Source organism: Musca domestica, unplaced genomic scaffold (assembly GCF_030504385.1).
Source record: "Musca domestica strain aabys unplaced genomic scaffold, Musca_domestica.polishedcontigs.V.1.1 4, whole genome shotgun sequence".
In the NCBI taxonomy this organism is placed as follows: domain Eukaryota; kingdom Metazoa; phylum Arthropoda; class Insecta; order Diptera; family Muscidae; genus Musca; species Musca domestica.
The window spans coordinates 27,519,980-27,540,226 of NW_026712328.1; the positions used below are offsets into that span (position 1 = coordinate 27,519,980).

At 35.5% G+C, this 20,247-nt stretch overlaps 2 protein-coding genes across 2 annotated transcripts in view; one reads left to right on the top strand and one right to left on the bottom strand.

Moving 5' to 3' along the window:
- Positions 1–886: 886 nt before the first annotated feature.
- LOC101897097 (E3 ubiquitin-protein ligase TM129) lies at positions 887–5,717 on the top strand. The gene is made up of 3 exons (XM_005180844.4): positions 887–1,620; positions 1,676–1,805; positions 4,670–5,717. The coding sequence occupies exons 1-3, from the start codon at positions 1,115–1,117 to the stop codon at positions 5,264–5,266; spliced, it is 1,233 nt and encodes a 410-aa protein (XP_005180901.2). The 5' UTR covers positions 887–1,114; the 3' UTR covers positions 5,267–5,717.
- Positions 5,718–8,604: 2,887 nt separating this feature from the next.
- The window catches only part of LOC101893057 (uncharacterized protein DDB_G0271670), a 38,204-nt gene continuing 26,561 nt past the window's right edge, over positions 8,605–20,247 (bottom strand). Inside the window, exon 2 of the mRNA XM_059126558.1 lies at positions 8,605–11,397. Within this exon, the coding sequence (XP_058982541.1) occupies positions 11,230–11,397 (168 nt within the window). The 3' untranslated portion in view covers positions 8,605–11,229. The remainder of the gene's footprint in view (positions 11,398–20,247) is intronic.

The following is a 20,247-nucleotide window of genomic DNA, read 5'->3' on the forward strand; positions in this document are numbered from 1 at the left end:
ATATCACAAAAGTGTATACCTATTGTATATCAAAACGTCATATCGAAATTCACACTAGCTTTACTATAGAGCCAAATGAGTTGCAGTTTGCTTTGCTTCTACATTTAATAATTATACCATGGTACTCCAGGGAAAAATTTATTTGGAAGCATGGTACAATAAGGAGGTAGAACAGCTTTGTAAAACTACAGAAATACAGCCCTGAGGCTGCGCCCTCTTCCCGTCAGACACATTCAAAATTATATGCAATGATACAAACTGTTCAATTTCATGGTTAAACTGGTTAATAGCTTAATTGTGCGAGCCGCAATCTATGTGTCTTCCAATCATTGGTTTTTAAAATATTTTGTTTTCATTTTTCAAAGCAATAAATACATACACAAAATTGACATATGTCGGGCACACTTAGAAGAATTTGTAATCAGCTGGTAGCTCTACCTTACCTTTTTATTGTACCATGTTTGGAAGGTAGCTCTCATGGTAGAAGAATATAGGTAGACGCGTCGACGCAGCTGCTGGGACAATGAACTGTCAAACCAATTTTGGAATTGAAAATGATGATTGAAAAATTATTTAAATTTGTAAAAATTGTTGAAAAACGCAAATTATAATAGCCTCCGAATGACGTAGTATAAGAAAACATATAAAAATCTACTTATATTTGAAAAAACATTTAAATTTTTTTGACATATCAATGCTCCCAAGCGTTGATGCATCTACCTGTATTCTTCTGCCATGGTAGCTCTTTCAGCCTCCGGATATTGTAGTAGTTCAGACCGGACGAATTTATCTGTGGTTTTACTTTTTAACTATTAATATTCGACGTACATGTCCCTGAAACAGCTGTAACTAAAATTAGCCTTGCAACTAGAACTAGTTCACATAATACCCTTCCTTGAACAATACCGTTGAACCAAATCAGAATCGGAACGACACAACAAAACTTCTACGACGTTTTTGGAGAACATTCACCTTCGAGTCATTAAATATCTCTTCCCGTTGACCTTAGAAAGATTAGAAACACGACAAGAACATTGCCAAGTGGCAAGTGTGTGTTTTTACGTTGGAACAGTGTACATTTTTTTGTTTTCTTTTTCGTTTTTCCACAATTTTCATGGACGAGTCAGAACTCCTATTCAATCTCTTCTATCTGCTGCTATGTATGTGTATCATCTATCCACCAGAGGAATTTGGACGTTTGGGTCTCACCATTGAACAATTGTTCTCCAATTGGTTGGGCGAAGAACATCTGAATTTTGTTCGCTACCATCAGAGACGCACCTCATTGAATCTCTTCATACACAGTTGTCTGCCGGCAATCTACTTTCTCATACATCGTTTTAAATTCTCTGTCTTTACGGAGTACGATGATACCGAAGAAGAATCTGAATTGGATCCAGATTTCCCTATGCCGCAAGAGGCAGTGGCTTTTAAAACACTCACGTGGAAAGTGGCACAACGTTTTAGTTTGATGGCTGTTCTAGCCGTTCCGGCCTTGATATTTAATTGGTATCAACAGAATTGGAAGAGACATCCCATAACACAAACCTTACAAAAGTTTTCCAATACGCCGAACAGTACATCAGATGTTGAATCGGATATAGGCAACGAATTCCGCAGGTATACTTTTGTGTATTTGCCAAAAAGTAATACTTTATTATTTGTTTACTTTTAGGCCGGATATTTACAAGAAGAAATTAAATTCGATATCGACAGTAATCGCTACAGAAAATTGGATTATAAAAACCTCGCTGTACAATGTCAATTTTGCCCATCAAAGTGATACCGTTCTGAGTGTAGCTAAGGTATGTTATTAAGTAAATTTGGTAATGAGTCTGCCAGCAATGATACGAAAATGTCCTGAAGGTAGAAGGATTATAGTAATGCAATAAAGGGTAAAAGAGCTCCCGGTCTTGGGGCATAAATGTATGTCTAATCTGTAGTCCCAGATCATTTGTGCTCACGATAAGCCTCGATTTTTAGACTCCATTCCGGGATTATGAATACAACTTATTTCTTCAATATCTCTTCTTTGAGTTATACTTGTGCTGAACTCGATATTGACTTGCAAATACAAAGGTGAAATAGACTTTCTCTGCATCATTCGAATCAGTCCAAGAAACATTCCTAACCGTACCAGGTCCGTGTGAAAGTCGTGACTTCTTTCACCCAAAATGATGTGGTCCGCAATCACTTCACTTGTAGTTCATTCTACATTAAAAGCTAAATTGCATTTTGCAATAATTTAGCTCTATTTTATATTACTTTGCAAAAAAAAACAGAAAAATACCAAACCGATTGTGGAAGCGGTTGCTATCTTAAACAAGTTAAAAAGTATCTGTCGGGTTTGCCGATATATGTATACATCAGCCAATGAACCATTAATTTAAAAAATTTTGACTTCTGTTATGATTATTCAAATGTTTAATCCCTTATGGAGTAGATTCCGAAGGAATAGCCCAATATTGCCCATTTCATATCGGACCTAAATAAATATAATATAAATATTGCGACGTGACAGGTTTGGACTATATTGGTAACTTCCTTCTTTTTACATGACATACATATATAATAATTTTTAGAAAATGTTAAAATGATTTATATATAGCCGACAAAAGTATTCAATTTTAATACTTCATATATTACAGATAAAAAAGTTGGTATGGGCAAAAATGCAAGAAAATCGAACAATTATATATAATTTTTTGCAAAATCACAAATTCCGATAAAAATTCATATTCATCTCAGGTTTCTGGCAAAGATAGATGTATTTAGATATAGCATGTTATAAAGAATTGCTGACTTGCTTCGCAAGTTATGACAGATAAAAATATTTAAATTGTGACCCTTTGTGAGTGAAGTGTCAGAAGGGGTTCGCAAATATATATCATCTTCACAAAAGATCTTGTGTTAGCAAAATGTTTGTATATGTGAAATTTGAAGAGTGTTGAATGCTTATATAGCTTTCTTTGAGCGTTTTGTTTTTCAAAATTTTGAAACCTATGTGGGGCAGGTAGCATAAGAAGCGGCCCGATCTCTACCATCTTTATAAAAGATGTTGTGTTGATGGAAATATTAAGATGTACCAAGTCTTGAATAAAATCGGATGTTAATTTCCCTTTTTATGAGCTTCATGGATATTCAAAATGTTGACCCTTTGTGGGGGAGATACCAGAAGGAGAGGGCCGATATATCCCATCTTCACACCAGACCTCGGGTTAATAAAATTATTGGGATGTGTGAAATTTGAAGACAATCGAACTGTTTTGTGGGGGAGGTACCATTTTACCAGCAGACCTTGAGTTAAAAAAATTATAAGGAAATGTGAAATTTGAAGACAATTGGATTCTTACATCACATTTTATAAGAGTTGTAATTAATCACAATTTTGACCCTTTGTGGAGGAGGTACTTGATCGATTCGACCGATATTGTTAATTTTCGCACCTGACCTAGCACTGACGCAAACATTTGGATTTGCAAAGTTGTTTGATAAAGGACGATCGGTTGCCTTAAGATAACCGCCCCACTCGGAGATTTGCTGGTCCATTGAGTCATTTGAGATAAAAGAGAAAAACAAAAGAGATTGGAGAAAAAAGGTAAAAAAAAAACAAAAGGCAATCCACGACTATTCATCTTTCGCCACTTATATCTTCTGGCTAGCTGAAGGCTCTGTTTTAGAAAATGAAGACAGATTCATCTTTCGCCTCTTACATCTTCTGGTTAGCTGCAGACTCTGTTTTAGAAAATGAAGACAGATCGTGTGTTATTTTCTCTCCCACAAACCTGTGTCCCTCATTGGTGAGAATGGGACTGTGCGGTAAACAGTTTTCGCGCTACATTTCGGCTTTCGAATCTCCCGTAATAAAGTTGTGGTAGGAGTCTTACCGAGTTTTCAACTTCAATGTCAGTTAATTCCCCTCGTCTTGCCTTCAGTGGATTTGCAAAGTTGGAGCAAAATCGGGTTATCGTTTATCTTTTTGGCAATTTTTTTTTTTTTTTTTTTTTTTTTTGAAAATTTCGAACTTTTTTAGGGGACGTACCAGAAGGATTGGACCGATATCGCCCATCTCGGAACTCGATCGAAGTTTGACAAAAATATAACCATCTACCAAGTTTGGACCAAATCGGATACTCCCTTCGAGAGTTACCGTGCGCACCAGCCAGCCAGACAGACAGATGGACGGACTTCGCTAGATCGACTCCAAATGTCCTGAAACGGATTTGTTCCAAAGATACCTAGGGTCTAAAAAAGTTATTTCGACTAGGCACGTTTTGACCGTATCAAATGATATATACCCTCTCTAGCCATATGGCTGAGGGTATAAAAAGTGTCATAGAGAGTTTGTATGTAGATTTTGCGTCAGTACATACTTTTGCAATAGCATCTAATATAAAAAATGCTCTTTTGATATTCTATGACGTTGTTTAAAAACAAATAAGATTTTGGAAGTCAGCCAACAACAAATTTTCATTCTAGAACCCCTTTGTGTTTCACTTGGTTTCTTTCAACATATTATTTAGTCCCTAGATATCAATGTTGCACGCCGACCCTTTAACCAACCACAATCACCTTAAAATCGTTTTTAGCTCCATTTTTGAATTTTACTACATATATATTTTGTTGCTTCTGTCGTCACTAAAATTGTAAATATGTTCTTTTTTTACAGACGGAAACATACAACGTGTCTCAGGATAACAATGACACCCTGCAAATGGTCAGTATCATGGTGAAGACTAATCGTGCTGGTGTACCCGATTTTCACATACGCATTAATGCCTTGGAATTTCGGAATCTTGAAGAACGTATAACACGACCAATTCTTATACCATCCAATATACAATTTCATCGAAATGTGATCGATCGTTTCATTGATGTATTCAAGGAACAGGTTAGCCTTAATCCCATCTATAAAGCCGATCGTATAGCAGAGAAATGTTTTGCCTGCATGGTGGCTGAGCCTAATATAAAAATCCATAAACAATGTTTAGACGTTGATCGAAATGGTCAACCGTTAAGTGCAGATAATTGTTGTACAAATTGTTATTGTCGTCCAATGTGGTGTGTTGAGTGTTTGGCACGTTGGTTTGCTGCCCGACAAAATGATCATGAACGCGAAGTGTGGTTAGAACAGAAATGTACATGTCCTATGTGCAGGGCTAAGTTTTGTTTATTAGATGTAAGTTATATAGAGAAACCTGCTGTGACACCAACAACACTCAGTGATACAGACGCACCGGCCAGTGGCAATGATAATCAAACGTGATTATGTTTTAAATTATAGTTACGCATTTTCCAAAAAAAAAAAGAAAAAACGGCACGAAAAACTAGGAAAAAAGGAAGAACTGTGTTCAAAACATATACATCTTTTCGTAGTGAATATAAATATCCAGTTTTTACTTTTCAATTTTAAAAATTTATAAACTTCATTAAATGAAATACTCTTATTACTATAACTATGATATGGACTGAAGAGTTTCGGGGTTAATAATGGAAATCATTGCATTCAAATTTAAATTTAATGTAAGAATACGCTTTTGCAACATGTGGTGGCAAAAGTTACTACGCATAATCTATAAGATATAATTAGAAGTTTTTACGTCTACGGATTAAGTTCTTTATTCAATTGAATTTATCATATACCAATATGGTGCAATCGAAAGCCTGTAGATGGTGAATAATAAAAGATAACACTCCGCCATGGGGAACTTGGATAAGGACGGTCTTGTTTATTCATCCCATTCTTCGAACAGGGGTCAACTACATGCCGGGTATCGGATTGCATTCTTTTAACAGTTCTGCTGGAATCGAAGTGTGTTTCGTGTAGAAATAATTTTCGATTACAGCTTGACTGTCCTGGCCGGACAGTAAGGAAGCAGACTTTGTTAGGATAAAGGACGATCGGTTGCCTTAAGGTAGCCGCCCACTTGGAGATCTGCTGGTCCATTGAGTCATTTGAGATAAAAGAGAAAAACAAAAGAGATTGGAGAAAAAAGATAAAAAACAAAAGGCAATCAACGACTATTCATCTTTCGCCACTTATATCTTCTGGCTAGCTGCAGGCTCTGTTTCAGAAAATGAAGACAGATCATGTGTTATTTTCTCTCCCACAAACCTGTGTCCCTCATTGGTGAGATGGGACTGTGCAGAGCAAAGGTTAAAAAGACAAAGATTCAATAAATTTGAATTGTCTCTATTTCTTCCTCATCCTTGCGGAGCCTACGGTAAACAGTTTTCACGCTACATTTCGGCTTTCGAATCTCCCGTAGTAAAGATGTGGTAGGAGTCTTACCGAGTTCTCAACTTCAATGTCAGTTAATTCCCCTCGTCCTGCCTTCAGTGACACCTGACTATCGACGTATATGGTCACCGGTCCGTTAACTTCACTGTTCCTGTTTGTCAATAGATCTATAGTCGCCAATTTTTCTGCCTGGAATATTTGCTAATATTAAGGATATCACAGAAGACCCCCAGCACTCGTCCCACATTCCATCTTAGAACCGTCAGTATAGACAGCTATAAAGGTGGATTGTTACGATTCCAGATTTCGAAGTTCAACCGTGCTGATATGTAGTCACTAGTATTGACTGCTCCCCTTATACATCCCACACGACCTAAGATAGCAGAGCGTTCAAAGGAGTCATGGACACACCTGATTGCCTTTTCCTCTACGTGAGGACTTATGAGACTTAAGCACAGTAGGGTTCATAGTGCGACCTGAGGTGTGCTCCCGAATGCACCAGTAATCAGAAGCGATGGGTCTTACCTAAAGATAAGGGAATATATATATTACGTTTTAATAAAAAATGAAGCTTAAGGGCAAGTCCTCGAAATAACCATCTAAGATCTTACAAAGTATATATATTCTCTATCGAATTCTGTAGATTTAGTCATGTCCACCTGAGGAAATTACTCAAACTTCCAAACTGAATAAAGTATTTGGATTAAATTTTACTCAGATATTCGATATTTTGATAATTTTAACTAGCTTTTTCTACAGAATTATCTGGAATGTAATATACATATATGTAGGACCTTTTAGTATATTTCTCAGATCTTCAATGGAAATTTGTTATTTGAAGTTTGTAATTGGAGCCAATTGCTCTGGCAGACAATACAGGATGAGATAAAACAAACTGTAACAAAGTCAAACGCCATAATTTTTGCATTTTTTTAATTTAATTGATTGAAATCAAAAAATGTCGGAAATAGCATCAAATTTTAGAATAAGTTTTGTTCGAATTGGTTACCTTTGGCACGAATTATGACCTTCAAACGGCCAATGAAACCGTCACACGCTGCCCGAATGTTGCTTGCTTGAGGTGATCGACACTTTGGTATTTTTTAGTGCCAACCTTGCTTTCCAAAATACTCCAGACACAATAGTCCAATGAATTGGTATCCAGAGATTTTGGTGGCCATTGTGCGCTGGAAATGAAGCGAGCAACCTCATTTTGCAACCATTCTTGTGTGGCGTGTGCTGATTGCGATGGTTCTGAGTCCTGTTAGAATGTCCAAAGTCTGCGGACAAAATGTTTGCGTGCCCAAGGCTTTAATACACGCTTCAGAATATTTTCGCGATATTTCCGCGATATTTATTTTGATGCCACGGTCAATTAATACGAGCGATATTTTGAAAATTTTTTGTATATAATATACATATATGTAGGATCTCTTAGTATATTTGCCAGATCCTCAATGGAAATTTGACATTTGAAATTTGTAATTGGAGCCAATTGCTCTGGCAGGCAATTGTATATGTAGATCCTCTATTAAGTATAACCCGGATATATCTGAACCCCCAATATTAGCTATTTGGATGATTTTTGTCACATTTTCCGAATGAAATTGACGTTACGAATTTCAAGTAACGTCAGAAATCAATTATATATGTCAATGTTTCCCCATAAAATTGTATTCCACAATATTCGGTATTTTCATTGTCATTTTTTTTTGTTTTATGATTATCAAGTTTTGTATTTTCATAGACTCCACCGGTAAGGGTACCAACATCGTATAATATTTTGAAAGATTTAAACAAACTTTAAAAGGGTATTGGAACTGCCTTGTAAAAATAATTCGAAACGAGCGCATTCCATAATTTTTTTCAACTATTTTCATTCTCCATGGAGAAGGTTATCAAAAGTTCGAAGTTAATACCTCCTTAAATTAACACCGAATCTTTTCAATCCATATATATTGAAACTGCTACTGCAACAACTGTTCTATGGACTTTTCATTGTTATAAATAACTGTTTATAAATATTTTCTATTTTTACTTTTCCTTTGAGATTATTCTATCCTATAGCACTTCACACGACAAGTTACTATATACATGCGTTTAAATTTTCTGAATAGGCTGAGTGGCGCCCAACTGTAGGCATTTATCTTAAATGGCATAATAAAATAAAGGAAAACAACAATCAAATCTGTGTTTGTGTGTAGTTTATTTATTTAAAAAAAAAATGTATGTATGTATCTCTATAATATAAGAATGATTATTTTTTTACTAAAAACATATGTATAATACAATTTCAAAAGAAAAAAAATATATATACTTTTTACTATACTAATTGGAAGTCTTAAAACATAATATGGGATTGCTTTTTGATTTATTTATTTATTCTTTTTATTGTTATATTAACTATCAAGGGGTTATTATCACGTTTATTTTCAAACAAAATACTTATCAAATTCTTAAACGTCTTAAATCAATATATTTCAATATTTTGAAAAGAAATATTCCAAGTTATAGCAATTAAGTACACTTATATTTTAGTTGATATTTATTTCTTAGTTTTTCTTTTGGCAATTCTAATAGGCCGCACAGTTGTTCAGGCAGCACATGTTTCAGCAGTGATAGACATTGCTTGTTGGACAATTCTAAAATGTTATTTATTCACATACTTTGCTTAAGTACTAAATATTTTTTTTTTTTTAAATAATATGTATTTTGAAAAGTATTTCAAGTTAAATATGTACGTTCTCTAAAACGTATATTTATATCGATCGATTGTTTTTCATAAGAAATAAGAATCTCGATAAAAAAGAAAGAAGGATTTTAAATTCTGAGCTTATTCCAAGGAGACTATACCAGCTGGATGTAAAGCAAACCTTACCCTTTCTTACCGACAAAATCCATTCCATGCGCCGTGGAATCAAAGAGGTCAGTTATGTGTTTCTAGTATTAAAAACAAAAGTCTAGCATTACAATCCTTAAGGTGGGAATACATAAAGGGCTTATCTGGCTGGCTTAAGTCATCGGCTGGCTTCTTCGGAAATGAACAAAGGAGCCTAGGGCCAAAATCGAACTAAGTCAACCTAAAACTCCTTTCTTCATCTACGAAGAAACCAGCCGATGACTTAAGCCAACCAAATATGCTCTTTATGTATTTCCAGCCTTAAGCTGCAAGTACATAAGAAGCTTGAAGTCATGGCTAGGCATATTTTGTAACATTTCATAATTTGACATTAATATGCCTAGATGAAAAACCCGCAAGCAGACTGCTGTCATTTTTATACCACTCGTCCGACAGCTGTTAAAATTATTCCAGTGACAAATCATTATATTGTTTACAAGCATACAAAAGCCATTTGTTGAGAATTTTCCAGAAAAAAAGTTATTCACGATGGAATTCAAGCGTGATAGTGTGATTTCTTCATATTTGGCTGGAAAACCACAAGTGGCTATCGTTAGAGCACTCCACATTTAAATGTCAATAAATATTTTGTGTCTCATACCATCGCTCGTCAGCAGTAGCAAGTAAAGAAGCGACTTGATCGAAACCCGCGTTGCATTGGCCGAAAAATGGCTCGTAAACTGAAAATATAGCAATATTCTATTCGGCGAATATTGAAAAATGAGCTCGGGATAAAGCTATTGAAATTCCAAAAAGTGCAAAAACTTACACCACAACGGAAAGAAAATAGACACCAAAGAGCTAAAGAGTTGCTTCGCTTGGTCGAAAGTGGTGAACTGCCGAATTTGGTTTTCTGCGATGAGAAAATATTCGTTGTCCTGCAGTTTGTAAACAAACATAATGATCGTGTTTACTTGCCAAAGAGGTTAGCCGAAATGTGCAGCTTCGGTTGGCCACCATGGCGATGGTGTGGGCCGCCATTACAGCCGATGGTCGCTCTCCGCTCGTATTAATCGACCGTGGCATCAGATAAAATGCCGATTATTATCGCGAAAATATTCTGGAGGGTGTATTAAAGCCTTGGGCATGCAAACATGGCCGCAGACCTTGGACATTCCAACAGGGCTCAGTACCATCGCACTCAGCACGCGCCACCCAAGAATGGTTACTAAATGAGGTTCCTCGCTTCATTTCCAGCGCACAATAGCCACCAAAAACTCCGGATAGCAATCCGTTGGACGATTGTGTCTGGAGTATTTTGGAAAGCAAGGTAGGCACAAAAAATTACCAAAGTGTCGATCACCTCAAGCAAGCGCTTCACAGGGAATGGGCGCAGAGCAACATTCGGGCAGGGTGTGACGGTTTCATTGACCGTGAAAAGGCCATAATTCGTGGCGTTTGATTTTGTTGCAGTTATTTATCTCACCCTGTAGATAGGAAGTTAATGGAAGCCTTTTGTTGGGATTAAGAGTAAAAAACATGTACATAAATTGGAAAAATGTAATGACGCCCTTGTTGGTTAGCACGCTCTTGTATGTCGTTGAGCCTGAAGTTTACAGATTTTAACGAGACTGAGATATTCCAAGATCGTCAGAAATTATTTATAAAAAATGAAATGAAAAGATGTAAGATAAATCCTTTATCGACGGAATCTACCAGGGCATGTTCTTTTATGTTACAAATTCTGAACATTTTCTTAAACAAAAGCTTAGTAACTGATATACTTTCTTAGATAGTTTTTGCCGCAAAGAATCCCACCACGTGCAAGTACTGAACATTTCTAAACTCTACTCTCGCGAACTTCTTTCCATTGACCGCTTCGTTTATATCTTTCGCATTTTCACAATATTGAATCGCTTTTTTTTAACTAATTCTTATTTTCTATAGAAAAAATATAATTAGAACAAATCGTGGAAAAAAATCATAATATTTTTTTTCAATACAATTAACGGAAATAAAAAATAAGTCATCGTTGTTTGTTTTTCTCTTATTCTGGAATTTGGCTTTAACAATAAATTAAAAAATATATAAAGTATTAGTTATAATGTGGCTGCCAACTATGGACATTGCTTCGTGCTATGGTTGGAATCTATAAATTCGTTTCGTAGTAACTTTTGTAAGAATCCACTTTGTCACGTTGCCGGTTATTAGACGTCGAAGAGGTAAACGACGATGATGATGATGATGAGATCGCCTTAGCTGGTGTTTGTGTTTGATAGGATTTCATAGAGGCTGATGAACCGTAATGTGATGAGATCTGGAAAAAAGTAGAAAAAAGAAAATAATAATAATTAAATTAAAAATTATGTTGCAAAAACTAAGCGCTAAAGCCGGTAATTCTGAGGAATGTCTTTGACAACTACTCAGCATTGAATTTTCAACTATAACAGATTATAGATATTTAGTTTTGAAAGAAACTATTGCAAAAATACTATTTAATAAAATAAATGGGTTCATGGGGTACATTCATATAGGGTAGAAGAATAGTGAATTCCCCAAACAGAAAAAAAATCTGTTGTAATTACGATAGAGTCAAAACGAATTAAGATAGCAAGCTAACATTTTGCACAGATCAGTCTTTTGTATCAAGCCAAGATGGGCTATATTGTAGCCAAGGAATTATTTCTGAGTACTTTACCCCCTAGTAGAGAATTGTCTATATAGGTCCACAATATCGTATAGCCCTCATATAACGGTACCCCCGATATTCGGTATTTTGATGATTTTAGCGACATTTTGGCCGCAATTGTTTCGTATTTAAAGTTTGAAGCTCGTAATGAGTACTACAACCTATGCAGGTCCACGTCTTCGTATAGCCCACATATATCGGTACCTCCCTGTATCCGGTATTTTTATGATATTAGCAATATTATTCACCGGAATTGTTTCAAAATTGATTATATTAGCGACATTATTTAAGGGAATTGTTTCAAATTTCGTATTTGACAAAAAAATTACTTTTTGTTGTTGCAAAATGGTCAGGCTTATCCCTTTATTGTTGTTTTTATAAAAACAACGTTTGTTTATTAGTGGAGAACGATGGTAATGTTTACCAGGGGGTAAGGCAGGGAATACCTAGGTTTCGGAAAGAGCCACCAATCCTCATCAGTTCCCTTGTTTTTGTCTGGGATATTCTCCCCAGAAGTTATTTTAAAAATAACTTCTATGACAAAACAAGGTATTTTTTAATGCCAACCTTGCTTTCCAAAATACTTCAGACACAATAGTCCAACGGATTGGCATCCAGAGATTTTGGTGGCCATTGTGCGCTGGAAATGAAGCGAGGAACCCCATTTTGTAGCCATTCTTGGGTGGCGCGTACTGATTGCGATGGTACTGAGTCCTGTTGGAATGTCCAAGGTCTGCGGAAAAATGTTTGCATGCCCAAGGTTTTAATACACGCTCCAGAATATTTTCGCGATAATATTTCCGCGATATTTATTTTGATGCCACGGTCGATTAATACGAGCGGAGAGCGACCATCGGCTGTTATGGCGGTCCACACCATCACCATGGCCGGCGCTTGAGTTCTGGTGGCCAACCGAAGGTGCACATTTTCAGCTGACCTCTTTGGCAAGTAAACACGATCATTTTGTTTGTTTACAAACTGCTGGACAACGAATGTTTTCCCATGGGAGAAAACCAAATTCGGCAGTTTACCACTTTCGGCCGAACGAAGCAACTCTTTAGCTCTTTTGAGTCTATTTTCTTTCTGTTGTGGTGTAAGTTCTTGCACTTTTTGTAATTTCAATTGCCTTAACCCGAGCTCATTTTTCAATATTTACCGAATGAAATATGTATGCGATATGTTCAGCTCACTAGCCATTTTTCGGCCACTGCGAAGCGGGTTTCGATCAAGTCGCTTCTTTACTTACTACTGCTGATGTTGCTGTTTTCTTCCGTCCACATCCTTGACGTCGGGCTACGCTACCGGTATCACGGTAACGAGCGATGGTACGAGACACAAAAGATTTATTCACATTTAAATGCTGAAGTGCTGGATTTCCAGCCAAATATAAAGAAATCACCCCTTCATGCTTGAATTCCATCACGAATAACTTTTTTCTGGAAAATTCTCACCAAAATGCTATTGTACGCTTGTAAACAATATATTGAGGTGTCACTGAATTAATTTTAACAGCTGTCGGACGAGTGGCTTAGAAATGACAGCAGTCTGAAGTTGGTTGCACTATTTTTATCTCACCCTGTATATCTAGGTGTAATACTTTTTCAGAAGATGGCATTGGAAATTTCTGTATTTTGTGTATAATTTAATGCACTAAAATAAATTATAAATTAAATTTTGACCGTAAGCAACTATTGAACAGAAGTTGATGGTGATTAATTGGAAAGAAAGCCTAATAGTTTACCAAAAAGACTTTTTGAAACGTTTGAAGTTTAAAAGCAATTACTTATGGCTTAATCAACTGGACTTACGATCTCCTTAAATGGTTTTACATCATTTTTAACATTTTACCAATATTATACTGATTTTTATACTCGCCACCTTGGAAAAGAGGGTATACTAAATTTGTCATTCCGTTTGTATCGCCGTTTGTAAATTTGTCATTTGTATCGCCGTTTGTAAATTTGTCATTCCGTTTGTATCGCCTCAAAATATTCGTCAGGGACCCCATAACGTATATATATTCACGATCAACATAACGATGTCCATCTGTTTGTCTGTTAAATTGTCGATAAAGCTGCAAAATTTGGCACAGTAGTTTGTATTGTGTCTAGGATTGTTGGTATTGAAAATGAAATATATCGGTCCACCTTCTGCTACAACCTCCATATAACGATACCTTCCGATATTCAGTATTTTGATGATTTTTGGTTTTGTTTAAAAATTGGTATTTGTAGTTCGTAATTGGTTCTAGCTACGGTGACAGAACATTACATATGTAAATCTACGTTTTCGTATAGTCTCTATATAACAGTACCTCCCGATACATGGCATTTTGATGGTTTTAGGCACATTTTCCCACGGATTTTTGTTTTTAAGTGGTATTTGTTTTTCGCAATGGATCCAGATACTTTTTTATTAACAGTAAGGAAAGTTCCAAAGTCGGAAGGAGCTGACTATATGATACTCTATACCATGATGCGTATTTAGTAGAGCTCCCGTAACAAAAGAAGTTTATATTGGGAATTTATGTGAAGTAGATCATATCAACTATGAACCCTATTGGAATGTGTATCATGGCTTTAGAGTAGTCACAATAATCCAACTCTGAATCGATTTTCAACAAATTTGCAGCAGGGTTTTGTTCCTCTAGTACCAACTAACATTGCTGTTTTGTGCATGATATGACTTCGATAAGCATTATATTAAAAAAGAGGTATTTTCGAGCTCTATTTGAAGTCTGGTATCTAATATCCTTGTTATGTAAGACACCAAATGTGATGAAACATATATATGGGGCCTGTAGCTATATCTGAACTGATGTACTTGCTTCTAGACTGAATTCCGTTGCAAGTGCCAAAATTCAGCCCATTTAGGCTGATATTAGCCATTTTGTGCACAATAAAACTGATACCGGAAAAAGATATATATGAGAGAAATTATCCACAGATATTTCTGGGCTGTATCTAATATCTGGTATCAAATATTAATTCTGTGGAGTGCATATTACGAATTTAAGGAACTTTAACACCAAATCGGATGAAACAAATAATGGAAGCTATAGCTATATCTGAATGGATTTTGACCAAATTTGATGTACTTGCTTCTAGAATGAATTCAGTCGGGTGTGCCAAAATTCAGGTCATATGGACGGATATTGGTCATTTGTTGCACAATTAACCCGAAATCGTGAGCTATAGCTACATTTAAACCGATTCTTACCAATTTCAACAGAGCTCGTCCTTGGGCCAAAGAAATATAGTTTGCAAAATTTTATCTCAACCAGTTAATAAATGCGATCTACACTTTGTTCACAAAAATACGTGGACAGACGGACTGAAAAGCATAAATCGACTCGGAAAGAGATTTTATAAAGATCCTCAAAAGTAATTATGGGCCTATCTCGCATCCTTCTCTATGTTACACACAAAGACATAATACCCTTACCACTATGTGGTGTATGGTATAAAAATGTTTTCTTTACCTAATGGTGGAGGATATTAAAAGTTCGACCCGACCGAACTTAATGTCTTGTTACTTATTCTCAATTACATCATCTTTGATTATGTGAAGAACCACATGAAATTTCAAAAGTAAACACAACGTGACTCCATTACTTTTTATTTGTACTGCACAATTTGAAATAAAATCCCCCAAACAAATGGGGTAGGGTACATGACAGCAGAATAATTATTACGAACATATGTACTTCAAATGAACTCGTTATAATATCGCACTCCGCAAAAGAATAAGTGTCTAAACAAAACACAACCACCAACAACAATAAAGTCTTCAGGTTCTGAAGAAAGTTTACTGATATCAATATCGATACCTGGAATTTTGCGCTTATTTCGCGAAAAAAAAACATTATTGTCTTGTATATTTTTTTCTATTATCAGCAAATGTACAACAAATTCAATATCGCAGCTGCAATCAAAAAGAGAACACAAAAAAAAAAAGAAAAGGTAAAAAGCACTATGGAAATTTATAGAAAAAGAAAAACAATAAATTGACATTATTGACATAAAATAATGCAAACCTTTCCAAAAAAAGTCTGTTTCTACAAAAAATTAAAAATAATTGAACAATAAATTTTTATTTAAAAATGACAACTAAACAAACAAATTTAACATAGCAAAAATATAGCCATTTTATTACTTGTTAAGATAAGGGATTTTTTTTCGTGAAATTTGATTATTTTGATGGAATAAAATAGACGTATTCTTTTTTTTTTACCAATAACTATTTTATATGTAGTACAACTAATTTTAAAAATTGATCCTGACCAAATAAAAGTTGCAGGAATGTATGGAAGACACATGAAACAGTAGTTAAGTTTGACCGAAGTCTAGAGTTTTAGCGTTACATATTAATTCTGTAGTAAGGTCGTCTGTTAAAACAAAAGTTCTGCAAAAGAAGGCGACTCGAGATAGATTTTTTTGTTCTTGGAATGAAAGAAGGCAAATTTTTGCTGGACAAATTTCTTTTTATACCCTCCACCATACATAGTATGGAGGGTATATTAAGTTCGTCATTCCGTTTGTAACTCATCGAAATAATCATTTTAGACCCAACAAAGTACACATATTCTTGATCACCGTAAAATTCTAAGACGATTTATCCCTGTCCGCCCTTCCGTCTGTTGTAATCACGCTACAGTCAAAACGAATTAAGATAGGAAGCTAAAATTTTGCACAGATCTGTCTTTTGTCTGGAGGCAGGTCAAGTTCGAAGATGGGCTATATCGGTCCACGATATCGTATAGCCCCCATATAACGGTACCCATATAAGGAGTTCCTTGTGGATACCTTATCCCCTGGAAGAGAATTATCTATATAGGTCCACAATATCGTATAGCCCTATATAACGGTACCCCACGATATTCGGTATTTTGATGATTTTAGATACATTTTTCAACGGAATTGAAATTCTACACAAGGAGTTCTTTGTGAGCACTTTACTCCCTGAAAGAGAATCGTCCATATAGGTCCACGATATCGTATATCTCCCATATAACGGTACTTTCCGATATTCGGTATTTTGATGATTTTAGCCACATTTTTCAACGGAATGGTCTGAAAATCCACACAAGGAGTTGCTTGCGGTTTATTGCTTGAATTATCTACGTAGGCCACAATATCGTATAGCCCCCCTATAACGGTACCCCACGATATTCGGTATTTTGATCATTTTAGCCACATTTTTCAACGGAATTGCCTGAAATTCTACACAAGGAGTTCTTTGTAAGCTCTTTACCCCCTGACAGAGAATTTTCTTTATAGGTTAACGATACCGTATATCCCCCATATAACGGAACCCCCCGATATTCGGTATTTTGATGATTTAAGTCACATTTTCCAATGGTATTGTCTGAAATTCCACTCAAGGAGTTCCTTGTGAGTACTTTACACCCAGACATAGATTTGACTATATAAGTCCACAAAATTGTATATCCCCCATATATCGGCACCTTCCGATATTAGGTATTTTAAAGATTTTAACTGAATTTTTAATGGATTTTATTACTTATTATTATTTTTTTTTTTTTTTTTTTTGAAAATGTTCTAATTTGTTTCAAATGGTGGAGCGTATTCAAAGTTCGGCCCGGCCGAACTTACTGCTTTTTTACTTGTTAAAATAAGTCTTTTGTCTGCCGGCAGGTTAAGTTCGAAGATGGGCTATATCGGTCCACGATATCGTATAGCCCCCATATAAAGGCCCCCCTCCCCTTTGTCATTCCGTTTGTAACTCCTCGAAATACTCATGTCAGACCAAAAAAAGTATATATATTCTTGATCAGCGTAAAATTCTAAGTCGATTTAGCGATGTCTGTCTATCTGCCTGTGTGTCTGTCGGTTGTAATCTTTCGGACGAATTGAGATAGAAAGCTAAAATTTTGCACATATGTTTATTTTAACAGTAGGCAGGTTAAGTTCGTAAATGGGCCATGTAGGTCCAAGTTTTCATATAGCCCCCATATAACGGTACCTCCCGATATTCGGTATTTTGATGATTTTAGCCACATTATTCACCGGAATTGTTTCAAATTTGGTATTTGGAGTTCGTAATGGATACTACAGCCTGTAACTGAAAATTGTCTGTGCAGGTCCAGGTCTTCGTATAGGCATTTTTATCAGTATGATATCCATATAATCACATTCTGAAACAATGTATGCATTTCCTTGTGTTAAATTACGGGTCGCATTTATTCTTCGATTGAGATGGAATTTTGTTACAAATCATTTGGTTAGCCCATGGACGAACCCTATTGAAATTGGCAAAAATTGAATTGAATTTAGATATAGCTCACATTTCGCGATTTCGATTTTATTGGGCGCCATATGTGTAATATTAACCCAAATAGCATGGTTTTACAATTGTAGGTACGAGTATGTCAAATTTGGTAAAAATCGGTTCAGATATCCAATATATGTTTATATGAAATTAAATCCACCACAGCCTTAATATGCAATCCATAACAACGATATTCGGGACAAGATATTCGGAAAGTAAAATAGGAAAATGCTGACCTTTTACACCAACAAAGTCTTCAAAATTTTTCACTTTGAAGTAAACCGAGGAGGATATTCGTAAACCATTGCAAAATGGACAAACATCCAATTTTCTGTCCTAAACTGTTTCAATGTCCCCATATGCAAATCCAATATCAAAATTTCAGTTCTATCCCTTTTTCCAATACCAAACATAGTATTTTTCGTACAATTATTGTACATACACATTTTTAAAACCACCTACATATCTCAATTCTAGATACCAACAGAGACCTCCATATAAAATTTGAGGATTCCAGCCCTATCCATTTCCCCAATACCAAATTTAATACTTTTCGTACAAATACCATTCTGTGCTTTACAGTCCACATTTCCAAAAAGCTGTAAGTTCGGCCGGGCCGAACTTTGAATACCCTCCACCATTTGGTACAAATTTAACAATTTTCAAAAAAAAAATAAAATTCGTTAAAAATTCTGTTTAAATCTTAAAAATACCGAATGTAGCCGTATATTAGGGTCTGTACGACGAGGTGGATCTGCAAAGGCAACTTTTGTCACAAGCTATAGCAATATTCAAATGCGAATCTTGAAAAAAAATCTGTTTATAATGTAGTTAAAATCATCAAAATACCGAATATAGGGAGGTACCATGGAGGTTATAAAACGTGGACCTGCACAGACAATTTTCTGGCATAGGCTGTAGTATCCATTACGAACTTCAAATGCGAAATTTGAAACAATTCCGGTAAATAATGTCGCTAAAATCATCAAAATACCGAATATCGGGGGTACCGTTATTTGGGGGCTACACGAAGACGTGGACCTGGACAGACAATTTTCTGTCATAGGCTGTAGTATTCGTTATGAAATTCAAATACCAAATCTGAAATAGTTCTGGTGAAAAATGTCGCTAAAATCATCAAAATACTGAATATCGGGGGTACCGTTATATGGGGGCTATACGAAGACGTGGACCTACATGGCCCATTTTCAATACCAAAAGTGCTGCGGACATTACATACATTTGAGCAAAATTTTATCAATCTACTTCAATTCGTTCGGAAGCAGACGGACAGACGGACGGACATCGCTAAATCGACATAGAATTTTATACTGATCATGAGTATATTTACTTTATGGGGTCTAAAATGTATATTTCGAGGTGTTACAAACGAAATGACAAACTTAATATGCTCTCCATACTATACCAATTTTTACATGTTCACCCAATACCAAATTGTACCAAACATAGTACGATTTAGAACTTTTCTTACACTTGTAATACATATTTGCTCCCTCCGTTTACCCTAAATCAAAATGTTCCAAACTTAGTAACATTTAGTACAGTTCGTACACTTAGTACACATTTCCAAAAAACACCATCTTCATGTCACAAAACTACTTTTCAACCATGATTCTCATACCAAATTTCAGAATTTTAGCTCATTCCGTTTGTCCAATACAAAGTATTCAATATTTTTTGGTACATTTTAATTTTTTTTCGTAACATTTTAGAACGAATTTACAAAAACCCAGGCCTACGACCAAGACTGACACTCGTGCAAATTTTTCAGATTCTAGTTTCAGCCGTTTCGTCTGAATGTCGTTTCACAGCCAGCCAGTTATTTCACTACTCTTTTATATATAAAGAGATTATATAGTATATAAAATATACGAGAATTGCTGAGTAAAACGCAAATTACACATTACCCGACTTTAAAGGTGATTTGACGTGTTCATCTTCTCAATATGTGTTAATTAATATATAGGTGAAATGTGCGAGAACTGGTATTCCTGTTATTTCCACATCTTTTGTAAGGTTTAAATTTATACGGAAATTACCCAGTTTATTGTGTTAAGCGTACTTCCTTCTTTCTTTTGTGTGTGTGAGTGTGGCTGTGATTGTGAAACAAAGTCATTTTCCATTGTTTCTTTAAAACAATTGTTCTGATTATTCATTAATTCATTG